Genomic DNA, 26532 nt, shown 5'->3' with positions numbered 1-26532 from the left:
CCTGGTCACCAAGCCAAGTTTGTTACGGACCCGGGCGGCTTTCCTGACTAACAGATTGCCAAAAAACCACGCGACCTCTTGGAAATCCTGCCACTTCCGCCCTTCATGGACCATCACCCGCGTACTGCAATGGCCGTGTTTCTCTGAGGTGAATTCGCTCGTCATCATTAGGCGATAGGGGCGAAAGATTTAAAAATTACCATATCGTTCTTCCTAATTCCTCCGCCTTCAGGCACGCAATCTGACATTTGGATTGTGGCATACTGCGTGGTTAACTGGAGGTGCATGCGCAGTCGGTCACGGTCGCCGGTCGGGAAAAAACCACTTTAGTCCGGGATGAGCATCAGGTTCTTGCATTGCCACTCGTCCTTGTCGTCACTTTAATGTACATGGGAGGGAGGGCCAGGGGTAGTCTTACATATTACCTCAGTGGTACCGGGGGAGAAGGAATACTGGCACTTCCAATTACAGGTCCATTCGTCACTTTCAAGGATGATTGGGTACATGTGGACCCATATATGAAAACAGGTTTGTACTCATGGTGTCAATGTCCTTCATTTCGCGTCTATCATGATCGGAAGTATCTCAGAGTACCCCCAGTCGTCCGACGGAACCCCATTTCCGGGTGAAGGGCGCATTTTTCATTCCGGGCAAAAGAATCGTTCTGAAGGCACGCGATAATGTTGCCCAGCCGATACCTCTGTTCCGTGGAACTAAAAACTACTCCGGTATTTCACCTTTGGCCTTTGCATATGCAATTCACTGCTCCTTTGAGCCAAAACATGAAATCTATGCCTCGGCGGCGATCTCGCTACCGCCCTCGTAAGCACCAGGGAATCGCTTCATGTTCTGTTCGATATTGCCCTTGTTTCTCAAGAATTGAACATATGCACCATCGATCAAAACACGGCCCTCTTGCTTCAACTTGACGTACTCATCGCGTCTCAAGGGCGTGAAACCCCAGTTCTTGCTGACGATGATCTTTTGGCGACCAGGGAACTTGTACATGGAGCGTCGTAGAGCCTCGATAGCGGTGGCACGGTGGGCGTCTCGGGTTCGGACTGACAGAAGAATTTGGCCAATGTTGACACGGGCGACTGTGCCGTTGGGCTTGCCCCAAGCTCCTCTCATTCCAGTCTGAAGTCTATCGGCACCAGCGCAGGACAACATCTTGTTGATGCGGACGACGTGGTAGGGGTGGGCGCGGACTCGGAGATGGAAACCTTCTTTGCCTGCAATCTTGACGAGATATCTGAAACCTCTGTTAGCCAACCTCCACAGTTTCTTCCAACGTGATGAAAACATACTTGTTGGCGCAAATACGGGCCGCTTCGAGCGCTTCGGAGCTCAATTGTTCGTACTCATTAGAAACCATGTGCACGCAGAGGGGGAATTCGTCGACATTGGCACGCTTTCGTCCCAAATCGAAGATACGGATCTTGGGGTCAGGTACACCGCGGTTGAATCGAGACTTGGGATAGGGCTGTACAGAATTAGCACATCGATCGCACATTGTCGCAAAATTGTCTGCTGACCTTGTTCTTGCAGTATCTGTAACATCTGGCAGGTCTTCTGGCCATCTTGACGGTTGTTCAGAGAGACTAGCACTTCTTGCGAACGATATGGTCGAGAGGAAGAAGTTGGAAGAGTCGACAATGAACTTTGTAGGGTCGCCCACTGAAGTTGATTTCAAATCGGATGCCAAGACAATCCGCCACCAGAAACCAGGAAAGGTACCTTCTTGCCCTAATTCCCGATCCGGAAGCCACTAAATCCGAGCGTCGAGTCTGACACGATAAGTTACGCCCCAGGTTTGGGCATCTACTGTGTCAGACGCGATATTTATGGTCTCAGTTGAGGATCACGAAACAAGTAACAATCATGGACACGGGCAGATAGGTCGGTATTCCATTCTCTAAGCTGCTCTTCTGAACTTATGGAGCTAGAGGCCACTCTCTATCTTGTGTTGATATTGCAGCCAATACCCAACCCGGCAATGGGCGCACATTTTCTGGGACGGCTTCATCATGTCTTGCCTTCTGCGCCTTCGATGGCCAGGATATCATGACATTGAGCGCACGGGCTCTTTCAACATGCACTTGCGTCCAAAGTTGGTATTTATGAAGCGGCACCGAGGATGTCAGAGTCACCAGCATCAAGAACAGCCATAGTGGAGCAGCGGTACAGCTTTCCGCAAGCAGTGCCCAATTCAATCTACAATCGGTGGGAACAATATTAGCCAATATTCCCTCCAAAGCTCGTAGGAGCTTCTTCTCAGGGTCTTTCATGTCAACTTGCACTCACATTGTTTCCAGCAAAGTGGTGGACGTTCGTCTTTGAGAGCATGGAGTAGTACTCAAGTTCGCTCTTGCGGAGAGGAGGAGTGTTGCCGGCAATGATGACCAGCTTAGCTTTCCCAGATCGAAGGCATTTGAGAGTTGACTTGTAGCCCAGAGTAACTACATCCAAGTGTTAGACGTGCAACGAAGGATTTTGGACTCTGGATCGTAAACTCACCTTTGCCGGACTTCATCACAAGCGCCAGGCGCGAGTTGATGCTGTCAGTTGTCTTCTTGGCCTTCTTTGGTGCCATCGTTGCGCTCTACTAGGTCCGATAGTAGAATTGATTGAATGTTGCGCTCCGGCGACTGTGTTGTGTGGGTGGTGCGAAAAGAAATTCAATCCAGCATGAATGCCGAAAATGTACCCTGCTGTGGGAAGTCGTTCTTGGCGGCAGAGGAGCACGTGACGTGGTCTTTTCAACACAGGCACGACGTTAGGGGCGATCATGGTCCCTGGCACCGCTGGGTTTTAACGAAGCGGGCCCCGGAACTTCCCTCTGACGGGCATCCTGCACCAGCGCCGCATGAGGCAATGCAAGCAAGGGCCGCTTTTTGGGCTGCCTCCAGCAACGCGAGGCTCCGCTGTCGCTCCTGCTGTTACCATTCCGGAGATTTCGATTATGGCATGTGCGTGTGTACGAGGTATTTGCATAATCGGTGAATATTGCCCATTCACGTTGTATTCGAGTTATCAGATGGCTGAGTGCATCGCCTGCTCATCCCAAATCATCTTGCATTGATTTCCAAAACATCACCCATCACAACTATCCTAGCTGAACACCACCGTCGCTCATCACTGAGGCGCAGGCTCGCTTCCTGGCCAATACCTGTGTCCACCTCCCTCGCCAGCCAATACCATCTGCACACCCTCGACTATTTATGTTACAGTCGAAAACTGCCTCCAAATCATCCATTCGGTGCCCCGGCCTCTGCCGCATTGCCTGCAGCGTCTCAACGCGTCTTAACTGTCCGGCCATAACTCTGCGCAGCAGTAATCAACATGGCCACTCCAAACTCTCGGACACCGCTTTCCAACACCTCCAACACTCCTCCATCTCGTCGCAACCCCAACGACAATAGTCCCAGCAGGCCAGGCGTTGGAAGTTCTGTACCAGCAAGTACAGGAACAGGCCTTGCCCGTACTCCGTCTCTCCGGCAGACCCGACCCTTGAGGAAAACGCCCAACCGAATGAGCACTTCCTTTGCTGGCTCTGTTGACCACGACCAAGAAGACGAAGAGGCGAAGTCGGCCAGTGTACAGTTGATCAAGGATCTCCAAGAGCAAGTCCAACGCGCCGAGCAGGCGTCGGAACGATACAAAAAACAAGTGGAAGTCATGCAACAACGGTTGGACGAGGCCTCGCAAGCTCAGATGGCGTCGGAGGAACGCGACTTGCAAAAGCAAACCGAAGTGGACCGTTTGAAAGCAGAGATCAGAGATCTTAATAGACAACGCCGAGAGCTGGAAATTGAACAAGAGGAACATCAGCAGCTCTTCCTTCAAGAACGAGAACGGCAGATGAATAAGGAGGCGGAGCAGCAGGCCGCCATTAACAGACTGAACGAAGCCTTGCGCTTGCAGGGTACTGAAAGATTAAATGCCAGCCGAAGTGCAGGCATGGCCGAGCTTCAGATGGTAGACGCGAAAGTGGATGAAGAAAGCTTGCGACCCGAACATCTTGCCTCGAACTTCGCTCACAACCTGCAACAAAAAGATGAGACGATCAATGCTCTCCGCTTAGAACTGGCTGAAGCACATCTAAAATTGACACAACAAGAACATGTTGGAGATGGCCGTCTCCTGGAGTTAGACCAAGCAATCTCAGAAATGAAGATGCAAAATGCCAAACTCAAAGAGGAAAACGAAAGTTTCCAGATGCTTTTGAGCGAGAAGACGCTCAAGGGCAACTTTCTCCACCACGATCACACGGACGAAGAACCGAGTGCGATGAGCACGCTGGCCGAGGAGCTCGAATCCACCGAAGAACAGGAGAGCACCGAAGGACAGAATGAGATGTACAAGAGGCTAGAAGCAGAAAACAAGTCACTAAGGGACCAAAACAAGGCTCTCACATTATACATTGACAAGATCATTGGGCGGTTACTGTCGCACGAAGGGTTTGAACATATCATCCAAGACAAAGAGGATGCGCCTCCGCCTCCCACAAGATCGTTCACAGAGAAGGCGTTACCTGCAATACCAGATCAGCAAGCAGCCGCTCCAGCCACTGTAGCTGGGGTGGCTACCGGTTTGCTGCAGCGAGCCAGATCTGTTGTTTCACGGCCAGGGACCAAAGCACGGCCAATGTCTTACGCACAACCAGCGTCGACCGGACCCACAGCAAATGAGAATCCCGATACCGCCCCAAGTATACCGCTCAACCGGGGACATCGCAGGGCGAGGTCTGATCAGGCACAGGCTGACATGGCGGCTGCCGCAGTGGTTCAGCAAATGAATCGTGGATCCCCCATGAGGACAGTCTCTGGAGGGCCCATGAGCCCAGGCATCCGTCCACTCAGCCCACAACTGTCCCAAGGGCGCGGTTCATATTTTGGGGGTCCTTCCCACTCCACCACCACTCGGACACCATCCGGCTCTGGCACGCGTGGGGGTAGCTCTGCAAACAGCGTTGCTAGCGATTCTCATAGCGAGGAACAAAGGTCGACTACTGATGGAGGTTCAATGACAGCACAAATGAGCGGAGAACGGCAGGTTCAAGGGAGCATTCCCGGGGCGGTGATGAAGCAGAACCAATTAAGGCCGCTACGGTTAGTCCAAGAGCAAACAGCGTCCGAAGAAGAAATGCAGAAACGAGCGAACAGAAATTCTGTTTGGGGATGGTTCAGGGGAAGCACCATCGAGACCCAGGACGAGTGAAGGCCGCCTGTGGAGAAATCGCATGATGCCAGAGGATGTGTGTGCCTGGATAGACTATAGAGTACTCCATAGACGTCGAAGGCATTGGCATGACAGCCCTTTGATGCCGCGAGTCAATCCACGAGTGTTACAAACCGGCGTGAGATTTGGAATTGAATTGACTTGGTGACATTGGTCCTCGTCACCATTTCCTGCGTGCAGCAAAGGAGCATGGCTATCAAACTGAACCCCAGACTGTCTGACAATTGCATTCCCCCTTTGTTCTAAGAGGGGCCCGCGTCAGCGAGAAATTGGCACCTGTCAGACGTTCGCTACTTTCTTGCCTTGCGGCTTTGCCTGATATGGAAAGCCGACTGTGTTCTCTGGTATAGGGCTAACTTTGTTCCGTTTTTCCGACATCCCGTCTATCTGCGCGAATTCTTTGCTTCGTCTGCTCACGACTGCGCTTCCTGCCACCCAATTCGATGAGCTTTTCCCTTGTCTTTTGTTGTCCCCAGTGTTTGCCTCCTTTGGTGACTTTTCCAGGACTCCACTTCCACCCATTCGATCCTCTGCGGGCCATCTGACGGCGGTACCAGTGTAAGTTACGATGGCGACGGCGGTCCCCATTGGAGGAGTGGGCGGGGTGGGAAACGTTGGAACAACAAACGCAAGGCCTCGAGTCACAATTTCTTTCCGCTTCACTTAGCACTCTTCGCCCTTTGGCAATGTCCGTCATATAGACCTTGGATTTCCTTTCCCTGTTCCTGTCTTCTCTTCATTTCCTCGAGTCCTTTTCTTTTGACCACTCTACGGCTCGAAAGCGATCCCGTACTGACCGCCATTGAAAATTGTCACTGAGACGAACCTACCCCTCCATTCAACCTTGACAGTGTCTTTCACCGCATCGACAACTCAGCAGAATGCCTGCCCAACCCAAGGTTCACTTGGTCCGCCACGCACAAGGCTTCCACAATCTCGGCTCCGAATTCCATTCCCTGCCTGACCCGCGCCTCACTCCTCTGGGAGAGTCGCAATGCGCCAATCTCCAAGAACAGCACTGGCCCCCCGAGCGCCAGCAATCACTCTCACTGATCACCGCCTCGCCTTTGACGAGAACCCTGCACACGGCTTTGCTCACGTTCCTGCCGGCTTTGAAGTCGGACGCGAAGTGCAAGCCTTCCATCTTCGCAATTCCCGACGCGCAAGAAACATCCGACTATCCCTGTGACACGGGTTCCGACGTCGATGTCCTACGAAGCTTCTGCGCCGAGCAGAACTGGCCTGTCGATCTTTCCCTCGTCACGGAATCGTGGAACATTAAAACATTAGACAACCGCTACTCTCCCGCAAGTCAGGCTATTAAAACCCGCGCTAGAGATTGCCGACGTCTGCTCCGCCAAAAGGCGCGCGAGCTGGCAGAGAGTGGAGACGAAAACGTCGAGATTGTCCTCGTAACCCACGGCGGATATCTTCACTATCTCACGGACGACTGGGAAGACGCAACCAAGTTGTCCGGCACTGGGTGGGAGAACACCGAATACCGCACGTACCACTTCGAGCACTCCTTCGATTCGGACTCGGACGAGGAAGCATTCCTGATGGAGACAATGGAGAGCCGGAAACGGAGGGGCCTAGAACACCCGACGTTGGACCACGGCAAGCAACAGGAACTATTCCAGAGAATGATGCAAGGATGGGAGGACCAAGGCCTGCAGAACCCGAGCAAATTGTCCACCACCGCCGCCGTCGACGACGAGATCATCGAGGAGCAGGAGAAGTCTGGACAAGACCCTGCGGACGCAGAGAGGCATGTCACAATGGCCGCCGACGAGGTCCAGCCCCAGCCTGCCAGCGTGCAGGTGATGGCCTAAGGGTTCGGCTATAACCTATTAGGGATCATTGTGGCAGAGCGGAACTAATGAGCAACAATCCGGGCCTGTTTCCCTATATTCACTGCACAAGATGCCTGGGATCGGACCTTCGGGCGACGCACGCCGCCAAAAAAAGGGGGAGAGAAGCAAAAAACCGGCCCTGGTTCTCTCCCGCGACACCAATTTGTTTTTCTTTGAGTTCTACACCCTCGCCCGCTTCTGCTGGTGTATTACCCCGGGCTCATGACCTAGATTGCATAGAGTACAGGAAAAAGGGGAATTGGATAGCTGGCGCTACTCGCGCTGGCTTGCGCGCACGGCGACGCGACTGGGGAACTGATTCATTAGAGCGGACGTAAAGCCATAAACATAGAGCTCGTTAGACGTTGAAAGGAATAGACTCACACCAACAAGCGACCAGGCACGGCTCATAGGAGAGGAAGGCTGTAGACTTCAAGTTCAATCATGCCCTCCCCCCTTTTTTGTTTAAAAAAATACATATCATCGTAAAAGTCAACGGGTCTCGATAAACATTATCAAGATCCAAATCATCTATTGCTGGCTCGCTCGCTCGCTCGCTTCGAAACAGTCCCCGTGTTCCACTCTCATCAGGCGCCGCTTTTTCTTGAATTCGTTAATATCTAGCGCAGATAGGACTTACGTCCCAGCACGCCCCTTTTTGCACCTGCATCTGCTCATACCGTCTGGACCCCGAACAGCAGATGCCGGGACGAATCACAAGGTCCCGAACCCAACACAGTTCTCGATTGCCTTTGTCAGTTTCTCTTCCATCACCGCCCGACTCGAGTACTGCGGCAACAGCAACCGGCCGTAGCATGTACTGCTGCTGGGCAGCCTGTCATCCTCCTCACCGTTCTTCTGCACGATGAACGTCACGCTCTGCATCCCGTTGACAGGCACCCGATCACTCGCGGTGACGAATTCCAGGAGCTGTCGGTGTTGGTGGGTGCTCATGCTGCGGACAATGTGCCAGAAGTCGACGATTGTGGGCGAGTCCGGTGTATAGTCGTCGTAGGTGGTCGTCATCTGGAGCTCGTCGATGTCGATCTCGGGATATCCCTCGATTAGTGCCTTCAGGGATTCAGGGTTGAAGATGGACAATGCCGTGCGGTCGAGGCAGGTGTAAAACCCCTTGGCAAAGGCTTCATATTGTGGTTCGATGGATTTGTGCACCAGCCACAGGATATAGTCTTTAACATACTGTTCACGGTTGGCGTTGGTGACCAATGCAGCTTCTTGTCCAGGATTCTCGAGCATGTCACTATCGATGCTCAAGGGGGTGGTTATCCCTTTGACTTCGATCGAGGAGGTCCGACTCAAGATCGAACCATTCGGTAAATTGGGGCTCAGATTCGGCGACGGTTGAGGAGGCGGAGTCAATGCTGGTTCTAGCGGCAACTCGAAAGAGGTGGATTTGGACTTTTCTTTGCCTTTCTTGCTCGTCCGCGGCTTGGTTGGTGGCCAAGGGTCATATCGACCAACCTTCTGCATGTCCACGGTCGCGGTGGTTCCACAGAGCTCGTAGCTGAACTCATACGTCCTCGCAATCACCTCCCCTACATCCCCATCGGACCAGTCCAAGAGCGCTGTTAAGCCTTTCGTTAATTCGGGCCAGCCGTCAGCGATATGGTCGAGCTTCTTCACCTTGAGTCCCAAGAGCTTCCGGTAGAATGCTAATGGCATGGTGATTGGCAGAGTGATTCCGTTGTAGATAGCCATCGACATCAAAATGCCTAAAGCCTCAAACCGGTAAAGTGGTTCGAAGGAACCTGGCTGGAACCAAGCCATCCTTGTCGTACTATCGATCGTGAACATGGAATACTCTGGTCTGAGTGCCTCACCGAAAACAACTCTGAAGAATTCTTGTTGGACTCCACCATGATCGAGACCATCTTCTCCTTCGTCCTTGCCGAGGCGGACGCGCAACGGGCGCATCAACTCCCTGCGTTGGCGTCGCCATATTTGATCGATCGCATCATTTAAGACATCATGTCTGCGGATTGTGAGGACAAAGTACCTGGCCATGTGAGGCCGGAGATGAGCCAAAACTTCCTTTGCACCGTAGATCGGGATGGCGGGTGCCCACATATATTGCCTGATATCATTGTATACAATGGTGGCGTCCTCATGCGATTTCTTCATGATCGCAATATTTATTGCCCTGAAATACTTGACCAGAACGTGGGGTTGGAAGAGGAAGGAGAAAGATAGCAGATGCATCTGTCGAGAGTCTGGGCGAAATAACAGCCATTCTGATGGCATGGACATATCGTCAAAGGTGTCGGCGATGAACGGCATATGAAACCAATCTGCGTCCAAATTCAGCTGATGTCGTGCACGGTACAACCCAGCCAAAAGTTCCAGGGCTCCGCCCACAGGCCCTGCACGCTGAATAACTGGAGAACGATCCCAGTCCTTGAGCATGACTGTCCTTCCGAGCTCGAGAGCCGCAATGCCGATCCAACTGGCGTTCTTGTCAAATCGGCCCCATCCACTGAGGTAGTCCCGGTCGAAGCGGTCAATGAGTGAGTCAACGATTGTGGTCTTCTCCGGTTTTGACACGCCTGAGCTCTTTAGCGTTGCCGCCCACTTGCTAACGGTCAATCGGTGGCTGACAACATTCATGAAAGCTGTGAGCAACCGATGGACAGCCCAGTCTTCGGTGACGTCGATGATGTCGATAATCTCGCGTACGAGCATGAGATCTCGTCCCTTGAAGACATGCCAGAACGAATGCGCAAGACCACTGTTTCTCTCCCTGGCAAAACGAACAAATTGGTCCTTGCCCTTGAAAAGTGATGCATTGGGGGGATGAAAGATTGTGGTTGCCAGGGATAGCAGTGCCACAAGGCATAGTTCAGTTATCTGAGAATCTTTGAGTGGAATCAAGGGCTTTCCGACTTCAGAGTCTATGTCAAGCTCCGCAGAACTCGGAGAGGGAGAGTTGCGCGAGCCGTGGCCGCCCGAAGACTGACGTCTCTTGAACAATGCGAGATCGCAACTTCCACTGCCCGATCGACTGTGCTTTCCTGGTCGTCTGCTTTGTAGCCATGGTGGTAGGTAGTATGCGTTCTGTAGCGCATTCAATATGCTGTTCATAACCAGATCGCGTTGCTCAAACTTTTGAACAAAAGCAAAGCTGAACAAGAGCGCTTGCATATCGTCTCTTGTGCTTGTAGAAATGAGGGGCCACGGGCTTATAGAGTCAGTTTGCGGATTGCCATCGGGTCTGTCGTCCGAATCCGCGCCATTCTGCTCCGTCTTCCTCAAACCATTCCAATAAGTGGCTTGAAGATCCTTAACCGTGTTCACCAGCCGCTCGGGGTCGCTGAAGCAATAGACAAGGCTTTGTTTTATAAAGGGAACAAATTTCCCATGATAGCCTTCATCGTCATCTGGGCTCACACCTCTCAGCCAGGGCAGGGTGACCCAGGTTAGTGTTCGGAGGCTGTATGTCTGTTGATGATGCGGCCTCTTCAACACACATTCTTGCTCATCAGTTTCTCCTTTCGAGAGTGTCTGAGTAGTTTCGGTCGATGGAGGGAATTCTCCTGGCGTGATCTCGACGGAAGCTTGCTTCTCATCGCTAGATGGACCGGCTGGCGTTGAAACATTGGTCGTGCGGCAGTCGCTGTTCGCTGGCAACCAGTTAAGAAGCCGCAGAGGTACCATATCAAATAATGTCTGTGTAAAGGAGGCGAGATCTTTCTTTCTCGCAGGAGCTGCGGGTGGCTGTTCCGATTCATCGTTTGCGTCGTGTTCACCGAGTTGCTCATTCTCCATATCGCTTCGGGGATTCGTACGATTCAAGACATCAACCATCTCATCTGCAATATTTGTATCCATCTCTCGTAGGCGTCTGCCGGCCTGAACCACACCATCCTGACTTATTCTTCGTGGCGCATGCTCCGTCGTCGACACGGGCTTGGACGAATCCTTGGTGCGTTGTGCAAGGCCCGGTGGTTTTGGGAGATGCCCGTTCTCCTGTCGCAAGTGTACAACCTTCTCATGGCTATTCCTCCTTTTCTTTATAAGCGCCGGATCCTCATACCATGGCACAACGGGTTCGTTTTGGCAGAGCCCAGAGAACGAGTCCTTGCCACTTCGATGGTATTCGTCCACCAATTGGCATGCCAGCGTCCTCGCACTAAGCTCAGTATATTTCCTCAGGGGCCCAGTGCTGTTCCTCTTCCTGTAGCTCAGACAGGTAGGGGTGGAACAGTTGATATTTCTACATCCATATTGGATCTGGTTTGTATAGCGCCGGATCAAAAGGCGAAGTCGCCGGTCACGCTGGGCGTGAATATTGGAGTAGAGCAGTTTAGGATCTGAGATCGGGATTATATCGTCGAGGACATAGTCAGGCGCATGGAAGCCAAGTTCACTGGTCTTCACCCGGGGTGGTTTTTCAGGTCCTTCGTGACTTGATTCGTCCACTGAGACCGCTTTGGAGCCATGCTTCGTAAAATGCATGACAGATAAACACTAAAGAAGGCTATATTGGATCAAGAGGGACAGAATCGCGGTATGGGTAGAAATTTATGCAACGGAGGAAAATATTGCAAGTTGGGTTAAGAGAATGGCGCCGTGTAAAAGGTGCGACTGCGGAGAGATCGTCCCTGCGTCGCAAGGCAGAAACTCAGCCTCGTGACATGAGTATTCACAATCAAGCAGCCAGAGGTGACAAAGCAGAATTCGATTTTTGCAATTCCTTCGCTCGTTGTACATTATATTACACCTTTGGAGTACACGGTTGACATCACTTCAACAATTCTCTACCGCATTTACGATGTCCAGAGCGCATTGCCGGCCAGCAACAATCACCTTGTCACCAAAAGGGCATGCCAACCCGGAAGATCTGCGGGTTGCTTGAATGTTCAGTCATTCCAAACCATGAGAATTGTTCGCCTGTGTCCGTTTATGTCCATTCGCCCGCTATGCCATTGCAAAAGTCTTTCAACGTTAAACAACGAAGTTGGAAATCTTGCTGGAGAGTAGAGAATCTTGCAAGGACCGATATTGCGCTAATTGCGCAATCGCAGGAGCAGGACGATCCAAAGAACTCGTTAAATGAAATGTGGTATTGTGGCCATTTCCAGTCATGCTGCCATGCGTCCCGATTCTGAAGGCGGTGCAGGTGGAGGAAGCTGGAAATGTTAGCACCGTGAAAGTGACGCCCGAGTGCTCCTGGTCAACTTACATCAAGTCTCGTGTTCTCTGCCATTAATCGCTGGATACCAATACCAACACCCTCGATAACAGCGAGGAAGATAGCGCACATGATGGCACCGTTCCGGGCCGCCTTGTAACCTCCTCTTATCGCCAGCGAACCTCCCGTCAGGAATCCGGCGATGATAGAGTTGTATGGATCCTCCTTCTTGCGGATGCCCTTGACTGCGCAATCGAAAGTGCTGAACATACCGCCCCATACTCCAAAGTTACCTCCTGTAACGGGCGCTCGAGCCTTGATGGCTGTGATCATGCCTATTCGTCGTTCGCCGTAGGGTGAATTCCTGAAACCCTTGATTCCGTGCCATAATGTACCTGAATTGTGTCAAAGAAGTGTCAAAGCAAAAATCTATTCGTCGTACCTCCTAGAGCTCCCATACAGAACGCTCCGCCAAAGTCGGACAAGGCAACCCAGGGACAGGGATCTCGGGAATGATCCATGGTGGAATAGTGAGAGCTCGGGCCGCTGTGGTGGCTTGATCAATTGTACTTGTATCTGCGTTTTTGAACAGCGCAAAGAGCGACAGAGGGTTCGATGATGGCTTGGAGATTCGAGATGCCGCCGCGGTCACGATCGGAGAAGGCGACTGACACAAGGAATCGTCTAGTTTGAGATGGCGAGGGATTAGAACAAGAGAGAAGCGTAGCGCCTCAAGATACAGCACACAGATATCGAAAGGTAAAGGCCAGGAAAATCATAAGAGTGCATGGACAGCAGGGTCGACCAATTCTCGATAAATGGTAGAAATGAACCAAAAGATCTCCGAGCAGCCAAAATTTCGCCGCAGTGGCACGTGATTCAAAGTCATGTGACATTAATCCCAATATTGGAGATACTCAAGAGCAGTATTTTCTTTGTCCAGAATCCAACCAGATATAGTACGTATTTCGCTTCTGCAAGCACGCTATCTAGCACTTCCATATCCATCATTGCGTCGTAACCTCATCCATGCAGATTCGAGTGCTTGCCGTAACGCCGGAGTAAAGAGAACGGATGCATCCCCAGGTTCATCGTCTCGAGGAAACATCTGTATCCCTGCTGAGAAACATCCTCCTTAGCGTACTCGGTTTCTTGGCCTTGACAAGTGCCTTTTCTCTCTTCTCCGACCTGCTGCTGCCCTTGCTTCGCCGTGACTTTGACGAGTTCTCACTTCCCACCACCGTGCGATCTGGATCCTCCTCGATCCTCCGGTGGTGTTTCTTTTTCTTGGATTCTTTCCTCGGCTCCTTGTGCCTTTCACCACTATGCTCCCTGGGCAGGGGCAAATGGCCCATGCTTCTCGCTGCCAGTGGAGTGATGAATTCACCTTCGACACTTGTAGCAACACTCGCCGTCTCGGCATCCGAGATACCACGTCTCCAGTGTTCGATCCGGTCGAGTTCGTTGACGTCCAGCATCTCATCCATTGTCTCTTCCTCTTTGTCCCCGACCCGGGCTCTGATCTTCTTGATGATCTTGTAGCCGCCGAACATCACGACGGTGATCCCTACACCCACACCCACGGCAATCAGAAATTCGGGGGCTGCGAGCATCGCGAAAACCGAGGGAGCACCGGCTTTGAATGCGGCAAGCGCCCCAGGTGCCATCTTCGATGCCAAGTTGCTGATCTCTGCCAACGTCAAGGCGACAGCCGCCATGGAGTCCGGATTCGTCTGCAGATGCGAGATGATGGCCCGGACACTGTGTTGTGCACAATTGGCCTCCTCCATAAGCATCTTACATTTGGTGACTAGGCTGGACATCTCTTGTTTCTGCAGCTGCTGTTCCACTTTGGGATCCAGCATAAGCGACTCTGGGTGGAACTCGCCATAGGCGAGGTCCATGTCGACGTCAGAGACTGAGTGAGAACGAGCAGGTGGAGGGCGATGTGATCGATGAGCATCGAGTGGTAAATCAGTCGTCCTCCGAACAAGTCCACTTCCATACGGTGGACTTGGATAATCCGGAATAGATTGATGGTGGCCGTAAAGTTCCTCATTGAACTGTGCAAGACCGACGTGCCTGGGGTAGGCCGCTTCTGGCGACCTGGGAGCTGCCGCCTCCGAGCCTGGGTGAGGAGCACCCCGGTACACATATTCGGGAGGACAATGGTGTTGACTTTCTGAAGGTCGATGTCGAACATTCTCAACCTCGCTCCTGTGGCCGTGGTGTCTGTGTGCTCTTCGGGACGCATCCGACCTTGTATCTTCCGCTATTGTCACGTTCTTCATTGCTTTCCTCAGTTCTTTTTCTTCTTTCGCCCTTCTTTCCGCTGCAATCTCCGCCTTCCGCTCCAAGTAAGCCATCTTTGCCTCCTTGAAGACATTTTTCAGTTGTTTTGTGGTGCTGACAACCTTGTTTGACCGGTCAATGATGGCAATCGTCTGGGTGATTGCAGCCATGGCTGCTGCTTGGCTGGGCTTGAGCTCGCTCGTTCAACAGATGTTAGACAGGGAGGAATCGATGCGAGTTTGTGTAAACTGCTAGGGAAGTGTCTAGGTCAAGAAGGACCGCGGTGAGGATTAGTCCAGCCGCTTGTCGGGGACTGGTGATGGAAATAGCATGGCTGGGGAAAGCGAGTCGGTCAACAAGCACTGGGCACTTGCGGGAACATGAAGAGTCACAAAGATGCCTGCACGAAGCCTTGTATCTGGCTCAAAGAAATGTCAAAGGAGTTGGGCGGCAAAAAGAGGGCCATTGTCGCCAATTAAATGAGCATTGTCGCAGGTCGTGCTGCGTGTTCCTGGCTGATTTGGCCGATGGTGGTCGATCTATGGCGCCCTGGAATCACTTCCAAACAGCTGCACAGCCCCAAACGCCACATCTCAAGCCACATATGTGGCGTTACAGTCAATGTGGCGCAGTGCAGAAGGATGTTCTTCAACCCAGCTGAACCCGGGACACCCGTTTGCTTCTCTTTTGCTGCTTCATTTTCGTTGGACCTGATCTACCTGTCTCTTCTCGTGGGAGTACGGCGTTGTGCAAGTATCACCCAACTTTCCGCCTGTCTCAACCCGTGACGTTTCGTGGAGTAATTATCTCAAGCTGTGTCTCCCGCAAGCAGTTTCTCCACCGCTGAGACTTTATCTTCCATGGTCTGCGCTTTATCTGTGCGAGAGCCTACGCGAATGTCGCTTTGAATGCGTACTATGCCCTTCTGATGCAGAAGTGTGTGTGCCTGGCCGATTAATCGCATGACATCGTCCCAGGATCCTTCTGTTGGTGAGATGTTAGCAATTAATATGTGCAGTTATATTTTGTATCGGAACAACAGAAGACCATCGACGCCCACAGACACAATGTACGGCTGCAGGATGAGGTGCGCCTTAGGCAATGGAAATGCGATGCAGTGCTCACTCACCAACAGTCGTTCCGGCCGAGTGCATACTGTACTTCAGTCCGCTCCTCTTCATCAGGCGCTGAACCTCAGCAATTTCCGCCGACACTGAAGCCGTTGGTGTGCCGAGCGGGATGAGGCAAAAGTCCGCAGTACATTTGGGTGGTGTCTCGAGGTTGATGTTCTCTAAAGGCATTTTGTATCTCTGTCTCGGCTTTCAAGATGAGATATGAAAAAGTTGACTTGATTTTACAGAAAGTGTACCTCCACTATTGACGAGTGAGGAACCTAGTCCCTAAAGCAATGGTACGGGTTCGCCCAAGTAACAAGTACAGTAATATTCAAATTACTATTACAACAACTCGCACATGTCCTCGAAGCAGACTCTAAGCCACACATCGGCCCCGCCCCCTCGCAGTAGTAGCCTGAGGTGTGGCAGTGCAATTCAAATCAATGACCTGAGCAGTCTAGGATAGGGGTAATCGCAGATCGTTGGTTAGTCACGTCGTGATATGCTTTGGACGGAAATACGCATCACTGTCCGGTATTGTCGTTGGTGGACTTCGTTACTTCTTCAGTCTGTGCCTGCTGAGGCAGTAAAGGAGGAATTTGGACAACTTGTCGAAATGTCGGCTCACAGGCAACGACTCGAAGACTCGAAGTTGACGCATTGTCAAGGTGGGATCAAGGCTTTTTATTGTCAATCATATTGGATATTCGCTATTTGTGGGCGTCAGAGCACCTCAGAGTTTTCTAGGTCGATAGTCACCAAAAATGGAAACCTGTTCACCTCGGACCATGTACAAGTCTCGCGGGAGGCCGGGAAACTGGTCGAAGAATTTCGAGTGCAGCTTGAAAGGATTCTCGAGCTGTCTGAACGCCAGGAGCAAGTGTGTCAACACGTTTTCATTGACTCGGCGGTGGTGGCCTTGCCCCGTTGTTGTTAAAGAGTCCGCACCCGTCCGGTGGTCGACATACTCTTGCAAGAGGACGTACACCACGTGGTCTCTAGGACGCTTTCGCCTCAAATGTGAATCGCTGAAAATGTTTGTCGGACTCCCCGTCGATCTACCAGACCCTGCGGTCGAGCGCTCTCTGGAAACAGGCCCCAAACTTGTGGGTGTGGTTCCATCGTCCCCTTGTTCTGCGTCGGGATATGCGTTTGCAAACTCCATCTCAAAGCAGAAGCTCGCATTTAGCTCGAGGCAAACCTTGTTCAGATCATACCCCTCGGGATTGAGAATAAGTGCGTCCCGGATCTTAGTAAATGGCAGCCAGTCGACGATCGGCCAATGATGCCGGGTCATCTGGAGACGGGTTGGACGGAAGCAGGGTGGGAGTTGCATGTAATGTTTGGCAGTTGGCTCGATTCGCCAGCGGGTTATGGGCCCAAGTTTGTCCCAGCCATTGACTGCATTGCAGAAGAGGCTGAGACGCTCCCATTTCTCCGACGAAGCGAGGGATTGCAGCATCCTGGCTATAAGGCTGTCGAGACTGATGATGGGTCACAGTTAGCCAGATTCATCTTGACTTGGTGTTTATGACCGCTCGAGAACAACACACAACCCTCTTAGTTGAAAGTCTTACCTCTGACAATTGGCGGGATCTTCAGCGAACTCCTGTATCATTATCTGGCGGACCAGCCCTTCGTGATGGATAATGTCTAAACAGGCATCGGAAGGTCGGCCTACAGGATAATTGCTGGAGGTGTCATTCAGTGGCCTCGCGATCTCTTCGTCGTGTGGTAATGAGATAGCTCCTTGCAGTAATGCGTTGGGCGGCGATCGTGGCGCCCCATGTGCAGAAGTCGTCGACTCGTGATCATGGTCGACGAACAGATCTGATAAGGGGCCGGAGTTGTATCCGCCATTCTTGGCTGGCTGGCATGGAGACCTGGCTGTTGGTATAGCAATCGGTCAGTTGGATTGAGTGCAGATTCCCTGCGTCCTGGTGGTTCTCTTACGTGGAGCAACCGCGTTAAGTGGAAACGGTGAAGTGTATCCCAAAGCAGACGAATATGAATGTGGTCTGGAATATTGGTCCACATAATCAGATAGTTGATTGAGATTCCTGGTGATCTCGACGAGTCTTTGTCTGGTTGTGGAGAGGGATTCGGTCAACTGTCGATTCCGTTCCTCCAAGACGCCAATGTCTCCCTGGTTAGACATTTCGGTAATTCAGGTGTTGGCTCGACAGAAGCGATTGACAAGATAGAGCATTGAGAATTTAGATTGATTTACGGCCGACGATGAGAGTTCTATCGCAGAAGTGGTCCTATGACCATATCATCTCGCTACCAAATCGTGGTGAGGGTTACGCTAGACGAGGGATGTCGCAAGTCTGCCACTGATCATGGTTTGGTACCCTGCATTTGTGGAAGATCTAGGCCATCTCCAGCAATCCTCGGGCCACGCAAACGAAGCAATCCCAGGTAAAGTGAGTTCGTATAGCCTCCAGTTAGCGGCAGCCCGCGGGTCGTCCAGGCGCAACCTCGCCAATCACAATGTTACCGAAGCGTCCATTTCCACGCAATTGTAGCCCGTGGGGATTAAAAGTTGAGGGGGCGTTTGAGGGGTGCCCGCAATGCCCCATCCCTCCTCGAGGCTGGTGGCAATCTGGTGGACTGTTTCTGCTTTCTCGGGGACAGCTGATTCTTGCCTTTCCATCCGTCTTTCGAAATGGAGATAGACCATCATGGATGATTCTGCTCGCAAGGTCTCCACTCTGGGACTGTTAGAGAAGTCCCCAAATCATGTCTGTCATATTTGCGCCAAGTCCTTCGCTCGAAGGGATGTTCTGAGACGACATGCCCGGCATCAACATGGAGAGGCTGCGTTCCGGAAGACGAGCCCACGTTCACGGCGAAAGAGCTGCCTTCGTTGCGCGCTGTAGGCTTATCTATCCTCGATCTAATGCCTGTTTCCAGCGAGACTGACGAACGCAGACACAAGGTCAAGTGCACGAGGGAATCTACCTGCCAGGAGTGTGGAAAAAGTGGATTGCTCTGTCAATACAATTTCGAGCCATCTTCGAAGAATATAGAGCTGGAGGAATGCGGCAACCAGCCAGCTCGACAACAAGAGCCTCCGTCGTCGCCTAAACGCCCCAGATTAGAGCCCGACGATACCGGGACTTCTCCTGGACTACAAATGACATCCACGAGTCTATTCCAGCTTCAGAAACCACCGAGCTTGGAAAATCAATCAAGCCTAGAGGTTTGTACCCGTCTACTTCAGTAGACCACTATGCTGATTCGCTACAGTGGGGCTACACCTGGAATCGCGAATTTGGCAGCGACATCGACGTCCCAACGGTGGTGAGTGCGCATTGCTAAGTAATAGGCAGGTCTTACCATTTGCTAATATTCATTTGTGGGTTCATAGATATGTCAGCCTGATGGTCCTTTTGGCCAGCAAACCACGATAAGTCCTCGTTGCGATGACAATGACATCGTCCAGACAAGTGAGAACCATGGTGTAGATAGTCATGGTCTGTTCACGCCACTGAGGCATGACTCTGGGCTGATGAGACATCCTGAAGTTGGCCTAGAACAATCTGGTTCTGACCAAATGGCTTCAGAACACTGGGGTTTACTCTTTGACATGGAAGACCGACAGGCTGTTGATATCACATCTCGCACCACGTCTGAGAGTCAAATACCCGAGTTTTCGGATGGAGCGTTCCCAGATTTCACAATCACTCCCGAAGATCTGGCAACTGGGAGTTGTGCACCCCCTCAGACCTCCGGAACATGGCTTCAAACTCCCCGACCGCTGAAGGAGCTCTTAGAAGACCGAGGAAGTCTGCAAAACTACACCGGCGTCTCCAATCGCTTCGTTACAGAAACGCAGAGTCTAGTCCACGACGATATTTACGCATCTATCACCGATATAGCGGAGTCTCTAGGAAGTGAGGACGGCAGAGAGCTAGCCAATGAAGCAGAACAAAGTCTGGCGCTGAGAATCCACCGAATACTGCAGCAGACGTCCATTGGCCGAACTAGACTGACCACAGATGTTCCTTCTTCATTTCCAAGCTCGGTCCAGCTCTCAGCCTTCTGGGACCTGTATTTCGTTCACTTTGACAAGGTTAGTTCACCATTTGGGAAGTGTTGTCAACTTTCCACGCTGATCCAATAATAGCATTGTCCCATCCTGCACCATCACCTGGTAAAACCGATGTCCTGTTCGCCCCTGATTGCTGCGGTTGTTACTGTCGTTGGGGCCAACTATGCGGACACTGCCCACAGTAGACTCTTTCATCAACAAGGAGCTTCCAAGCTGTGTGCCCTACTGCAGACTTCAATTGACGGCGGAAGGAACGACCGAAGTGTCGAAGGATCTGTGCTAGCTGCAGTTTGCATTTTGCTGTGTCAGGCGATTCGCAGCCGAAAAAGTGACCAGGCACAGCTCTTGACGACGCTACTCCACGTAAACATGTCCTACCTTGAAAAAATCGAACTTTTTCGCCAGGAGGATGACCATTCGGGAAGGTTGAAACCTGATCGGACGATTCTGGTCAACAATAAATCCCTTCGTGACTGGATGGCGCAGATAAAGCGCGGAAATGACCTTGAAATCCACCGGCGGTGGCTTCTATGGGTGAAGAAAGAGACTTCGAGGCGACTAGCATGGGCTTATCTTGTTTGTTCCCACTATATCCTCACTGAAATGAAACTGAATCTCTCACAGACGTACAATTATCTGTCAGCCGCATTCCTTCAAGACATATCTCCGTCGGAACCAGGGGCACCTAATCTACAAATGCCTTGTGAAGACATCATGTGGGAGGCAGGAAATGCCGGGGCCTGGTCGACTTGCTTTCCGTGGTCACACTCTCCTCCACCACAACTTCCATTTCGAGCCACCCTGCGAGGACTCTTGCACCAGACTGTCGCTCTGCAAGATGTCTCGCGCTTCGGGCGCTTGATCTGCGCAGCTTTGATTCATTATGAGCTGTGTAGGGGATCAACTAACGAGGAATGCGAGAGTCGGAAAAGTATCTTGCAGACTGTCTCTGGTAGTGGGAGCGAACAGTTATTAAGGCTGGCAGCTGACCTGGCGGATTCGTTCAAGAGAGATACTCGGAACCAGCTTTGAGCAATAAGTTCTGGAAGAAGATACAGCAAGTCCGCCACCGAGACAGATTCGCATTGGTTCTATGTCGCTACGGTACCATTCCGGTCTGAAACCATAGCGTCCAGCAACTTCCCTTTCTCTGCGCTGTCTTGCATCATCTCATCTTTATCTACAAGATTGGCATATTTGCCCTCGACCATATACTCAGCTGCCGAATTGCTATATGGCAAAACCGGCCGATAGTGGATTTCCGTCCCACTACACTCGGCCGCTTGCCCCGTGATACTGGCGTCGGCTGCGAACTGCAGGATCGCCCGCACCACAGTCTCGGTGGGAGTAGTCATGTCCTTGGGCATGACCTCTACCAGTTTCTGGCTCACCAATGGCGTGGCGACGAGGCCCGGGCAGACACAGTTTACGGTTATCGGCTCTCCCATCTCTTGAAGGCGCTTCGCCATCGATCGAACAAGCCCAATCACCTAGGGGTATCACTGTTACCATGTGAGAGCCTTCGAAAAGGACTGGAAATGGCGATAAACAAGCTTACACCATGTTTTGCAGCGCCATAAAGCGGCACCGGTGCAGCAGGATACACTCCAGCCAGGCTGCTCGTGAACACCAATTTCCCAGCCTTTGACGGATTCTTCCTGAAGAAGTGCAGTGCGAGATAACCCGTCCAGATCACCCCATAGAGGCAAATATCGACGACCAAGGTATCTGGTTTCGGTGGTGCGCCGTTGGGTCCTTCTGGCATGGGACTACAGAATTCAATGCGGTCACCAATGCCCTTCATTAACATCAGCGACACTTCATTCTGGAAGTAAAGGGTGCAGGGAGAAATGCAAGCTTACCGCATTGCCCCAGACTGGTTGTGAAGCCAAGGACGTATTAGTAAACGAGTGCAACTAGCACGACTACTAAATCAAAGGATTTTGAAGCGTGTTATCAGGCAGAGGGTGGTGTTGGAACTTGGGTACCAAGATCGAGGCGTCCCCATTTCTCCCAGGTCTTCACAAAAGCCTGGGCCTGGTCATCGTAGTTGATGACGTTTCCACGGAGGAAGAGGACCTGGCCGCCCAGCCTTTTCTGCACCTGCTCGCCGGCCGCGTTGTTGAAGTCGAAAACGGTGACATTCCACCCCTCAGCAACGAGCCGCTCGACCAGGGCGAGGCCCATGCCCGAGGCTGGAAGCGATGGAGCAGTCGTCAGCACACCATGCGGAACAAGAATTGGGTCAAGAGTGACGAGACATACATACCTCCACCGGTAATGAAGGCTACACTTGAAGTCGAGGCCATTTTTCTCCTTGTCTCGCCTCTCTTCCCTCCAGGAGACTGTGAATATCTCTAATTAGCATCCGCTCTCGAAGTGTCTGAAGAAAGACCCGAGGTTATGTGGATTGATTCTCAAGCCTATTGGCTCGTGACATGCTTCAGAACCTCGCCGCGCTGAGACCGGAGTTCCTGTGCGGGCCTTCTGCACGCCGTGCTGCGGCTTGTGCAAGGAAAAACTTGAAGAGCAATCTGGTGTGGCGTCCACTCAGATACTGGACATTACAAAAGTGTCTGCTTCATGCTACTTTGAAAAGAAGACCGTCTCGATGGAGCCGACTCGCACGAGGAGATTCGCATTTGGTTGAAGGACTGCCAAGAGGCTTCCCTTTTCACTCCCGCCGTCTAGCACTCCCAAGGAGTATCCGCGTTCCTCAGAAAAGGAGCGAGATCTTTCCCTTCGGGCTCCAACTCCTGTGCGGTTTTCCCACAGCCCAAAAACGCCCAGCAGTTGGATTCCCAATACCTCATCTCGTAGTGCTCGTACCGCGGTGTCCGGAGCGCCTTCAGGTGATGGAGCATTGAGCCGCCCCAGATATAGACGCGGCCTCCTTTGGTGTTTTTCTTGTACCAGCTGGATCGAAAGTTAGCGAATGGGCTCAGATGAAGCGGGACGGCAGCAGCAGCAATAAACCCTGCTCATGAATTCCGGGTCTTTGGGTTTTTCACACCTTTTGCAGTCTTCGCGCCAAACCGAGTATTTCTCGTGCCATTTGTCCACATGTTCGTTGAAGTCGGTCGTTGGTCCTTGTCGAACTTCCATCGCCTTGATCCGGTCTTGTTGCATCTTCCTTACACACTGCAAGGCGTACTCTATTTGAACTTCGTGCTGAAAGCCATTAGAAAAGGCATCTTAACTTGTGAGCGAAGTGGACTTACAGATGGCAAAGCACAGCCTTGACCCCAGTTGCCCCGAGGCCCATTGACGACAAAGTAATTAGGGTATCCAGGCCCTGCGATACTGCAATAGATGTTGGGCTCGTCCGCCCAGTCTTCTTGCATCACCACACCGTTCGTTCCGGCGATCTTGAAATGTGGCACGTAAGAAACGTAGAAGCCCGTCCCACAAGCGATAATGTCCACCTCAACTTCCTTCCCGCTGCTGGTCACCAATCCAGTAGGGGTGATTCGCGCGATTTCTTCGTGAATGGTGGACACATTCGGCCGAACGAGAGCCTCGAGATATCCCTCTCCAGGCGTGAGTCTTCTGCACCCGGGCGACCAGGACGGGATGAGCTTTTCTTTCAGTTCCTCGTGGCCGGGACCGATCCTTTTCAGCATACTCTCCTTCATCGCCACTCTCGCCTTGAGGTTCGTCTCTGTTCCACGGAGAAACAAATCGAACTTGCGAGCCATTCTCGTCTCGAGACCTTTTCGGTACTGGAGGTGGAAGTCCGGGTCTGATCGAAAGTGCTCTTTCTCACGCTCTGTATAAAAGTGCTTGCCAGCAGGGGCTGGTGTCTCGCCATCTGCCGCTGCTGCTTGAACGTCTTCGTCTATTTGGGGGGCTATCCAGGTACAGTTGCGCATGAAAACCGTGACGTGGTCCGCCCCTGTGCGTGCATGTACTTGTTAGTTATTTTGGGGATATAAGCGACGCCGTCTGCTGTGTCGCGGGGTTCCCTACCTTCTGCTAGCTTAGGGACCATCTGAATGGCACTGGAACCCGTGCCGATGACAGCAACGCGCTTTCCATTCCAATCTATACTCTGATCCCAGTTGGCACTGTGGGACAAGATTCCCTGAAAATCATGTAACCCCGGAATATCCGGCCCTGACTCAATAATCAGCGCAACTCGCGACGGTCTCAGGGCCAGGACTGACATTTCCATCGGTTGACCACTCCGCTTCCGTTTATGAGTACGTGGCATGTATCATAGAACGTACGATCCCCTTGGCGAAGCTCAACGTGCCCTAGGCAAATGATATTTAGCTTAGAATGCATGCCCGGCTCATATACGCGACTTGGAATGAAACTCACATTTCCCCTCCTCCTCCGACCAAACGGCGCCGACGACCTCAGTGTTCAATTTCACAAAAGGTGCCAGCTCGTACTTCTCATAGAACCGCATCATGTAATCTTGGATTTCCGGCGAATACGCATAAAAGCTGGACCATTCGGGATTCGGTTCGAAAGAAAAAGTATAAGTGTGAGCGGCTATGTCGCAAGCACAGCCTATCCAATCCATCAACATTATTTGAGGTTAGACAAGAGGAAGGTATACTCAACGTACCGGGATACCTGTTCTCCCACCAAGTGCCTCCGGGGACAGGATTTCTACCAACGCAACAAGTAAGTACACCAGACGCTCAATGTCTATTGTAGGTCAATCCGACGCACTTTTCATAGCATACCAATTCGTAGTTCTCCAGCATTCGTTTGGCCTTGTAGGCCGCCAGCATCCCTGCTGCCCCAGCGCCCACATGGATGATTTTAATGTGGTTCGGCGCCGATTGTGGCTGTTCGAGTACCTCGTACTTTGCCTTTTCCCCGTCGATATGCATGATGAAAACTGTCAAGTATCAAGGCCTGTTCCTCAAAATGCCCAACGATCTGCAGGGCCTGGTGAACAAGACGATGCATCGACGAACCGGCCTTGTAAAAAGACTATTGCCGTTCATCGAAGCCCAACCGAGCCTCGGCATGAGCCATCTGCTCCCATGTCGTCTCCGCATCAGATACCGGAGTTGCTGGGTGGAGTATTGATCGTGCCTGGGACGGGCCGCATATGCAGCGGACTGCAAGAGGTGGGCGTCCACATGTCTGTTCCGCGCTAGATTTCAGCGTCACCATGATGGCAGTCGAGATATTCGTGAGGACTTACTTTGCGGGTGTCACTCATGAGTTGGATGAGTCGAGTCAGGTGTTTGCGGGGGCCCCGTTGGGCGTTGCTCAAATAACAAAACACAGACAGTGGGCGGCACCGAAAAAGTTTGTGCCTGCCCGTCATTGCTGCAACAGATCTACCAGCACAAGATGAGAGTGATATTGGTCGGAGTGGCATACACGGCTGCCTTTGCTGGTTTCGTAGGTATGATCGGAAGAGCATGAATTTCTCGCTAATGCATATTTGAAGCTCTTTCATGGAATCTATAATCGATATGAACCAACATTGGGGTTTGTTCTGGTTATCCATACGGCGTTAGAGGGGACATAACTAATATCGATTGCCACAGATCATTTCTCTCACATATCGCTGCTCTTTCCGGCTGCGTCGGCCTCGTGGCTTTGCAACTGGTTGGAGACTACCACTTTATTCTGCAAGCCGTGCCCCTTTTCGCCGCTGTCTACCTTACCACCTTAGGGTATGTCTCCCGCTTCGTATTTTACAAGCAGAGCTGACAGTGGAGGAAAGCCTCAGTATCTCTATATATAGGCTGTCATTCCTCCACCCTCTCAGCAAGTTCCCCGGACCGTGGTATGCAAAACTCACGAAATGGACCGGAGTATATCACTCTTGGACTGGGTATCTACATGTGTGGCTGCCCTCACTGCATGCAAAGGTAGGAGAAAGCACGACTCTTGTATTCTTCAAATCGTAACTGTTCTCTTTAGTACGGCGACATCGTGAGAATCGGCCCGAATGAGCTTTCCTTTGCAGACGCTGGCGCCGTAAAGTACCTTCATGGGCCTCAAGGGGCACGTCTTACTAAGGGTCCTTACTATGATACCGAAGTCTACAGCACCGGAGGGAAGGCGATGCCAAGTACACGAGATTGGGAGGATCATAGGGTGAGGAGGCGAATGTGGGATCACGGCTTCAGCCAGAAACAGTTGAAGTCGTACGAGCCTCGAATCCTCAACCTGTTGGATACATTGCTCGGACAGTTCAAAAAGCACGACGGTATGGAAAAAGAGATCAAAGTCCGTGTTTCATTACTAACGGACAACAAGGCGAGATCGTCGACTTTGGGAGCTGGTGCGACTATTTCGCATTCGATGCAATGGGCGAGCTCGCATTTGACTACAAATTCGGGCTAATGAACGACGGTGAGTGCAAGCTGCGAGGCAAAGGCTCGAGGTGCTTGAGATTCTGACCATTCTCTTAGACGGCCCCAAGTTCTACTCTGCTTGCGTGAGGAGCGGCATCAAGATGATGCACATCATCTCTTCTGTTCCGTGGATTTCTCCCGTGGCCTACCTTCTGCCGTTCGGTGACGCGGACGTGAAGAAACACACCGCCGAATTTCGCCAGATTTCAAAGAATCAATACGACGAGAGGAGACAGCGGGGGACTGGACCCAACGATCTTTTCACCCATCTCATTCCTGGAGATAAAGACGGATAGTGAGTGGCCCTGACTTTCTGTCCAGACGACCTCGTGTTAAAATGGGAGAAGTGTTACAAGGGAGCTTGACCTCGAAGCCGACTCGCCTGTACTCTTTATCGCAGGCAGCGACACCACATCTCTAGCTTCAACGTGAGTGTTGACGATGAAGAAAGGTGCTGAATCTGACATCGCTAGGTTTCTATTCTACTTCT

General features: G+C 51.8%; 9 protein-coding genes across 9 annotated transcripts; 2 read left to right on the top strand and 7 right to left on the bottom strand.

The window, feature by feature from the left end:
* Positions 1 to 391: 391 nt before the first annotated feature.
* On the bottom strand, positions 392 to 1704 carry PV07_10326 (60S ribosomal protein L10-A). Its single transcript, XM_016397646.1, has 3 exons — positions 1536 to 1704; positions 1308 to 1483; positions 392 to 1252 (listed from the first exon to the last, which is right to left on the bottom strand). The coding sequence occupies exons 1-3, from the start codon at positions 1578 to 1580 to the stop codon at positions 790 to 792; spliced, it is 684 nt and encodes a 227-aa protein (XP_016244837.1). The 5' UTR covers positions 1581 to 1704; the 3' UTR covers positions 392 to 789.
* A 182-nt stretch (positions 1705 to 1886) lies between these two features.
* On the bottom strand, positions 1887 to 2761 carry PV07_10325 (60S ribosomal protein L30). The gene is made up of 3 exons (XM_016397645.1): positions 2518 to 2761; positions 2305 to 2459; positions 1887 to 2214 (listed from the first exon to the last, which is right to left on the bottom strand). The coding sequence occupies exons 1-3, from the start codon at positions 2591 to 2593 to the stop codon at positions 2119 to 2121; spliced, it is 327 nt and encodes a 108-aa protein (XP_016244836.1). The 5' UTR covers positions 2594 to 2761; the 3' UTR covers positions 1887 to 2118.
* Positions 2762 to 2986: 225 nt separating this feature from the next.
* PV07_10324 (uncharacterized protein) lies at positions 2987 to 5473 on the top strand. Its single transcript, XM_016397644.1, has one exon. The coding sequence runs from the start codon at positions 3343 to 3345 to the stop codon at positions 5218 to 5220; it is 1878 nt and encodes a 625-aa protein (XP_016244835.1). The 5' UTR covers positions 2987 to 3342; the 3' UTR covers positions 5221 to 5473.
* Positions 5474 to 5657: 184 nt separating this feature from the next.
* On the top strand, positions 5658 to 7639 carry PV07_10323 (uncharacterized protein). Its single transcript, XM_016397643.1, has one exon. The coding sequence runs from the start codon at positions 6123 to 6125 to the stop codon at positions 7071 to 7073; it is 951 nt and encodes a 316-aa protein (XP_016244834.1). The 5' UTR covers positions 5658 to 6122; the 3' UTR covers positions 7074 to 7639.
* PV07_10322 (uncharacterized protein) lies at positions 7468 to 11666 on the bottom strand. The gene has a single exon (XM_016397642.1). The coding sequence runs from the start codon at positions 11565 to 11567 to the stop codon at positions 7809 to 7811; it is 3759 nt and encodes a 1252-aa protein (XP_016244833.1). The 5' UTR covers positions 11568 to 11666; the 3' UTR covers positions 7468 to 7808.
* Positions 11667 to 11743: 77 nt separating this feature from the next.
* On the bottom strand, positions 11744 to 13050 carry PV07_10321 (mitochondrial import inner membrane translocase subunit tim17). Its single transcript, XM_016397641.1, has 3 exons — positions 12686 to 13050; positions 12295 to 12638; positions 11744 to 12241 (listed from the first exon to the last, which is right to left on the bottom strand). The coding sequence occupies exons 1-3, from the start codon at positions 12762 to 12764 to the stop codon at positions 12194 to 12196; spliced, it is 471 nt and encodes a 156-aa protein (XP_016244832.1). The 5' UTR covers positions 12765 to 13050; the 3' UTR covers positions 11744 to 12193.
* Positions 13051 to 13331: 281 nt separating this feature from the next.
* On the bottom strand, positions 13332 to 14705 carry PV07_10320 (uncharacterized protein; the record flags this gene model as incomplete). Its single annotated transcript, XM_016397640.1, has 1 exon — positions 13332 to 14705. One exon carries the CDS (start codon positions 14703 to 14705, stop codon positions 13332 to 13334), a length of 1374 nt encoding a protein of 457 aa, XP_016244831.1.
* Positions 14706 to 15343: 638 nt separating this feature from the next.
* Positions 15344 to 15836, bottom strand: PV07_10319 (uncharacterized protein; the record flags this gene model as incomplete). The annotated part of the gene is made up of 2 exons (XM_016397639.1): positions 15344 to 15519; positions 15665 to 15836. The coding sequence occupies 2 exons, from the start codon at positions 15834 to 15836 to the stop codon at positions 15344 to 15346; spliced, it is 348 nt and encodes a 115-aa protein (XP_016244830.1).
* A 4962-nt stretch (positions 15837 to 20798) lies between these two features.
* Positions 20799 to 22016, bottom strand: PV07_10318 (uncharacterized protein; the record flags this gene model as incomplete). Its single annotated transcript, XM_016397638.1, has 5 exons — positions 20799 to 21197; positions 21266 to 21505; positions 21570 to 21583; positions 21696 to 21902; positions 21977 to 22016. The coding sequence occupies 5 exons, from the start codon at positions 22014 to 22016 to the stop codon at positions 20799 to 20801; spliced, it is 900 nt and encodes a 299-aa protein (XP_016244829.1).
* Positions 22017 to 26532: the final 4516 nt, after the last annotated feature.

Source organism: Cladophialophora immunda (genome assembly GCF_000835495.1).
Source record: "Cladophialophora immunda strain CBS 83496 unplaced genomic scaffold supercont1.6, whole genome shotgun sequence".
Taxonomy (NCBI): Eukaryota; Fungi; Ascomycota; class Eurotiomycetes; order Chaetothyriales; family Herpotrichiellaceae; genus Cladophialophora; species Cladophialophora immunda.
The sequence above is the reverse complement of the archived record's forward strand: the minus strand, read 5'-3'. Positions and strand labels throughout refer to the sequence as shown.

Coding starts and splice junctions, on each gene's coding strand:
- PV07_10326 (XM_016397646.1), bottom strand. CDS start 1,580: ATGGCCAGAAGACCTGCCAGATGTTACAGATACTGCAAGAACAAG. Junction 1,484..1,535: donor ACAGATACTGCAAGAACAAG/GTCAGCAGACAA, acceptor AATTCTGTACAG/CCCTATCCCAAGTCTCGATT. Junction 1,253..1,307: donor GCCCGTATTTGCGCCAACAA/GTATGTTTTCAT, acceptor CAGAGGTTTCAG/ATATCTCGTCAAGATTGCAG.
- PV07_10325 (XM_016397645.1), bottom strand. CDS start 2,593: ATGGCACCAAAGAAGGCCAAGAAGACAACTGACAGCATCAACTCGCGC. Junction 2,460..2,517: donor TGTGATGAAGTCCGGCAAAG/GTGAGTTTACGA, acceptor ACTTGGATGTAG/TTACTCTGGGCTACAAGTCA. Junction 2,215..2,304: donor ACCACTTTGCTGGAAACAAT/GTGAGTGCAAGT, acceptor CACCGATTGTAG/ATTGAATTGGGCACTGCTTG.
- PV07_10323 (XM_016397643.1), top strand. CDS start 6,123: ATGCCTGCCCAACCCAAGGTTCACTTGGTCCGCCACGCACAAGGCTTC.
- PV07_10324 (XM_016397644.1), top strand. CDS start 3,343: ATGGCCACTCCAAACTCTCGGACACCGCTTTCCAACACCTCCAACACT.
- PV07_10321 (XM_016397641.1), bottom strand. CDS start 12,764: ATGGATCATTCCCGAGATCCCTGTCCCTGGGTTGCCTTGTCCGACTTT. Junction 12,639..12,685: donor CTGTATGGGAGCTCTAGGAG/GTACGACGAATA, acceptor GACACAATTCAG/GTACATTATGGCACGGAATC. Junction 12,242..12,294: donor CAGAGAACACGAGACTTGAT/GTAAGTTGACCA, acceptor TAACATTTCCAG/CTTCCTCCACCTGCACCGCC.
- PV07_10322 (XM_016397642.1), bottom strand. CDS start 11,567: ATGCATTTTACGAAGCATGGCTCCAAAGCGGTCTCAGTGGACGAATCA.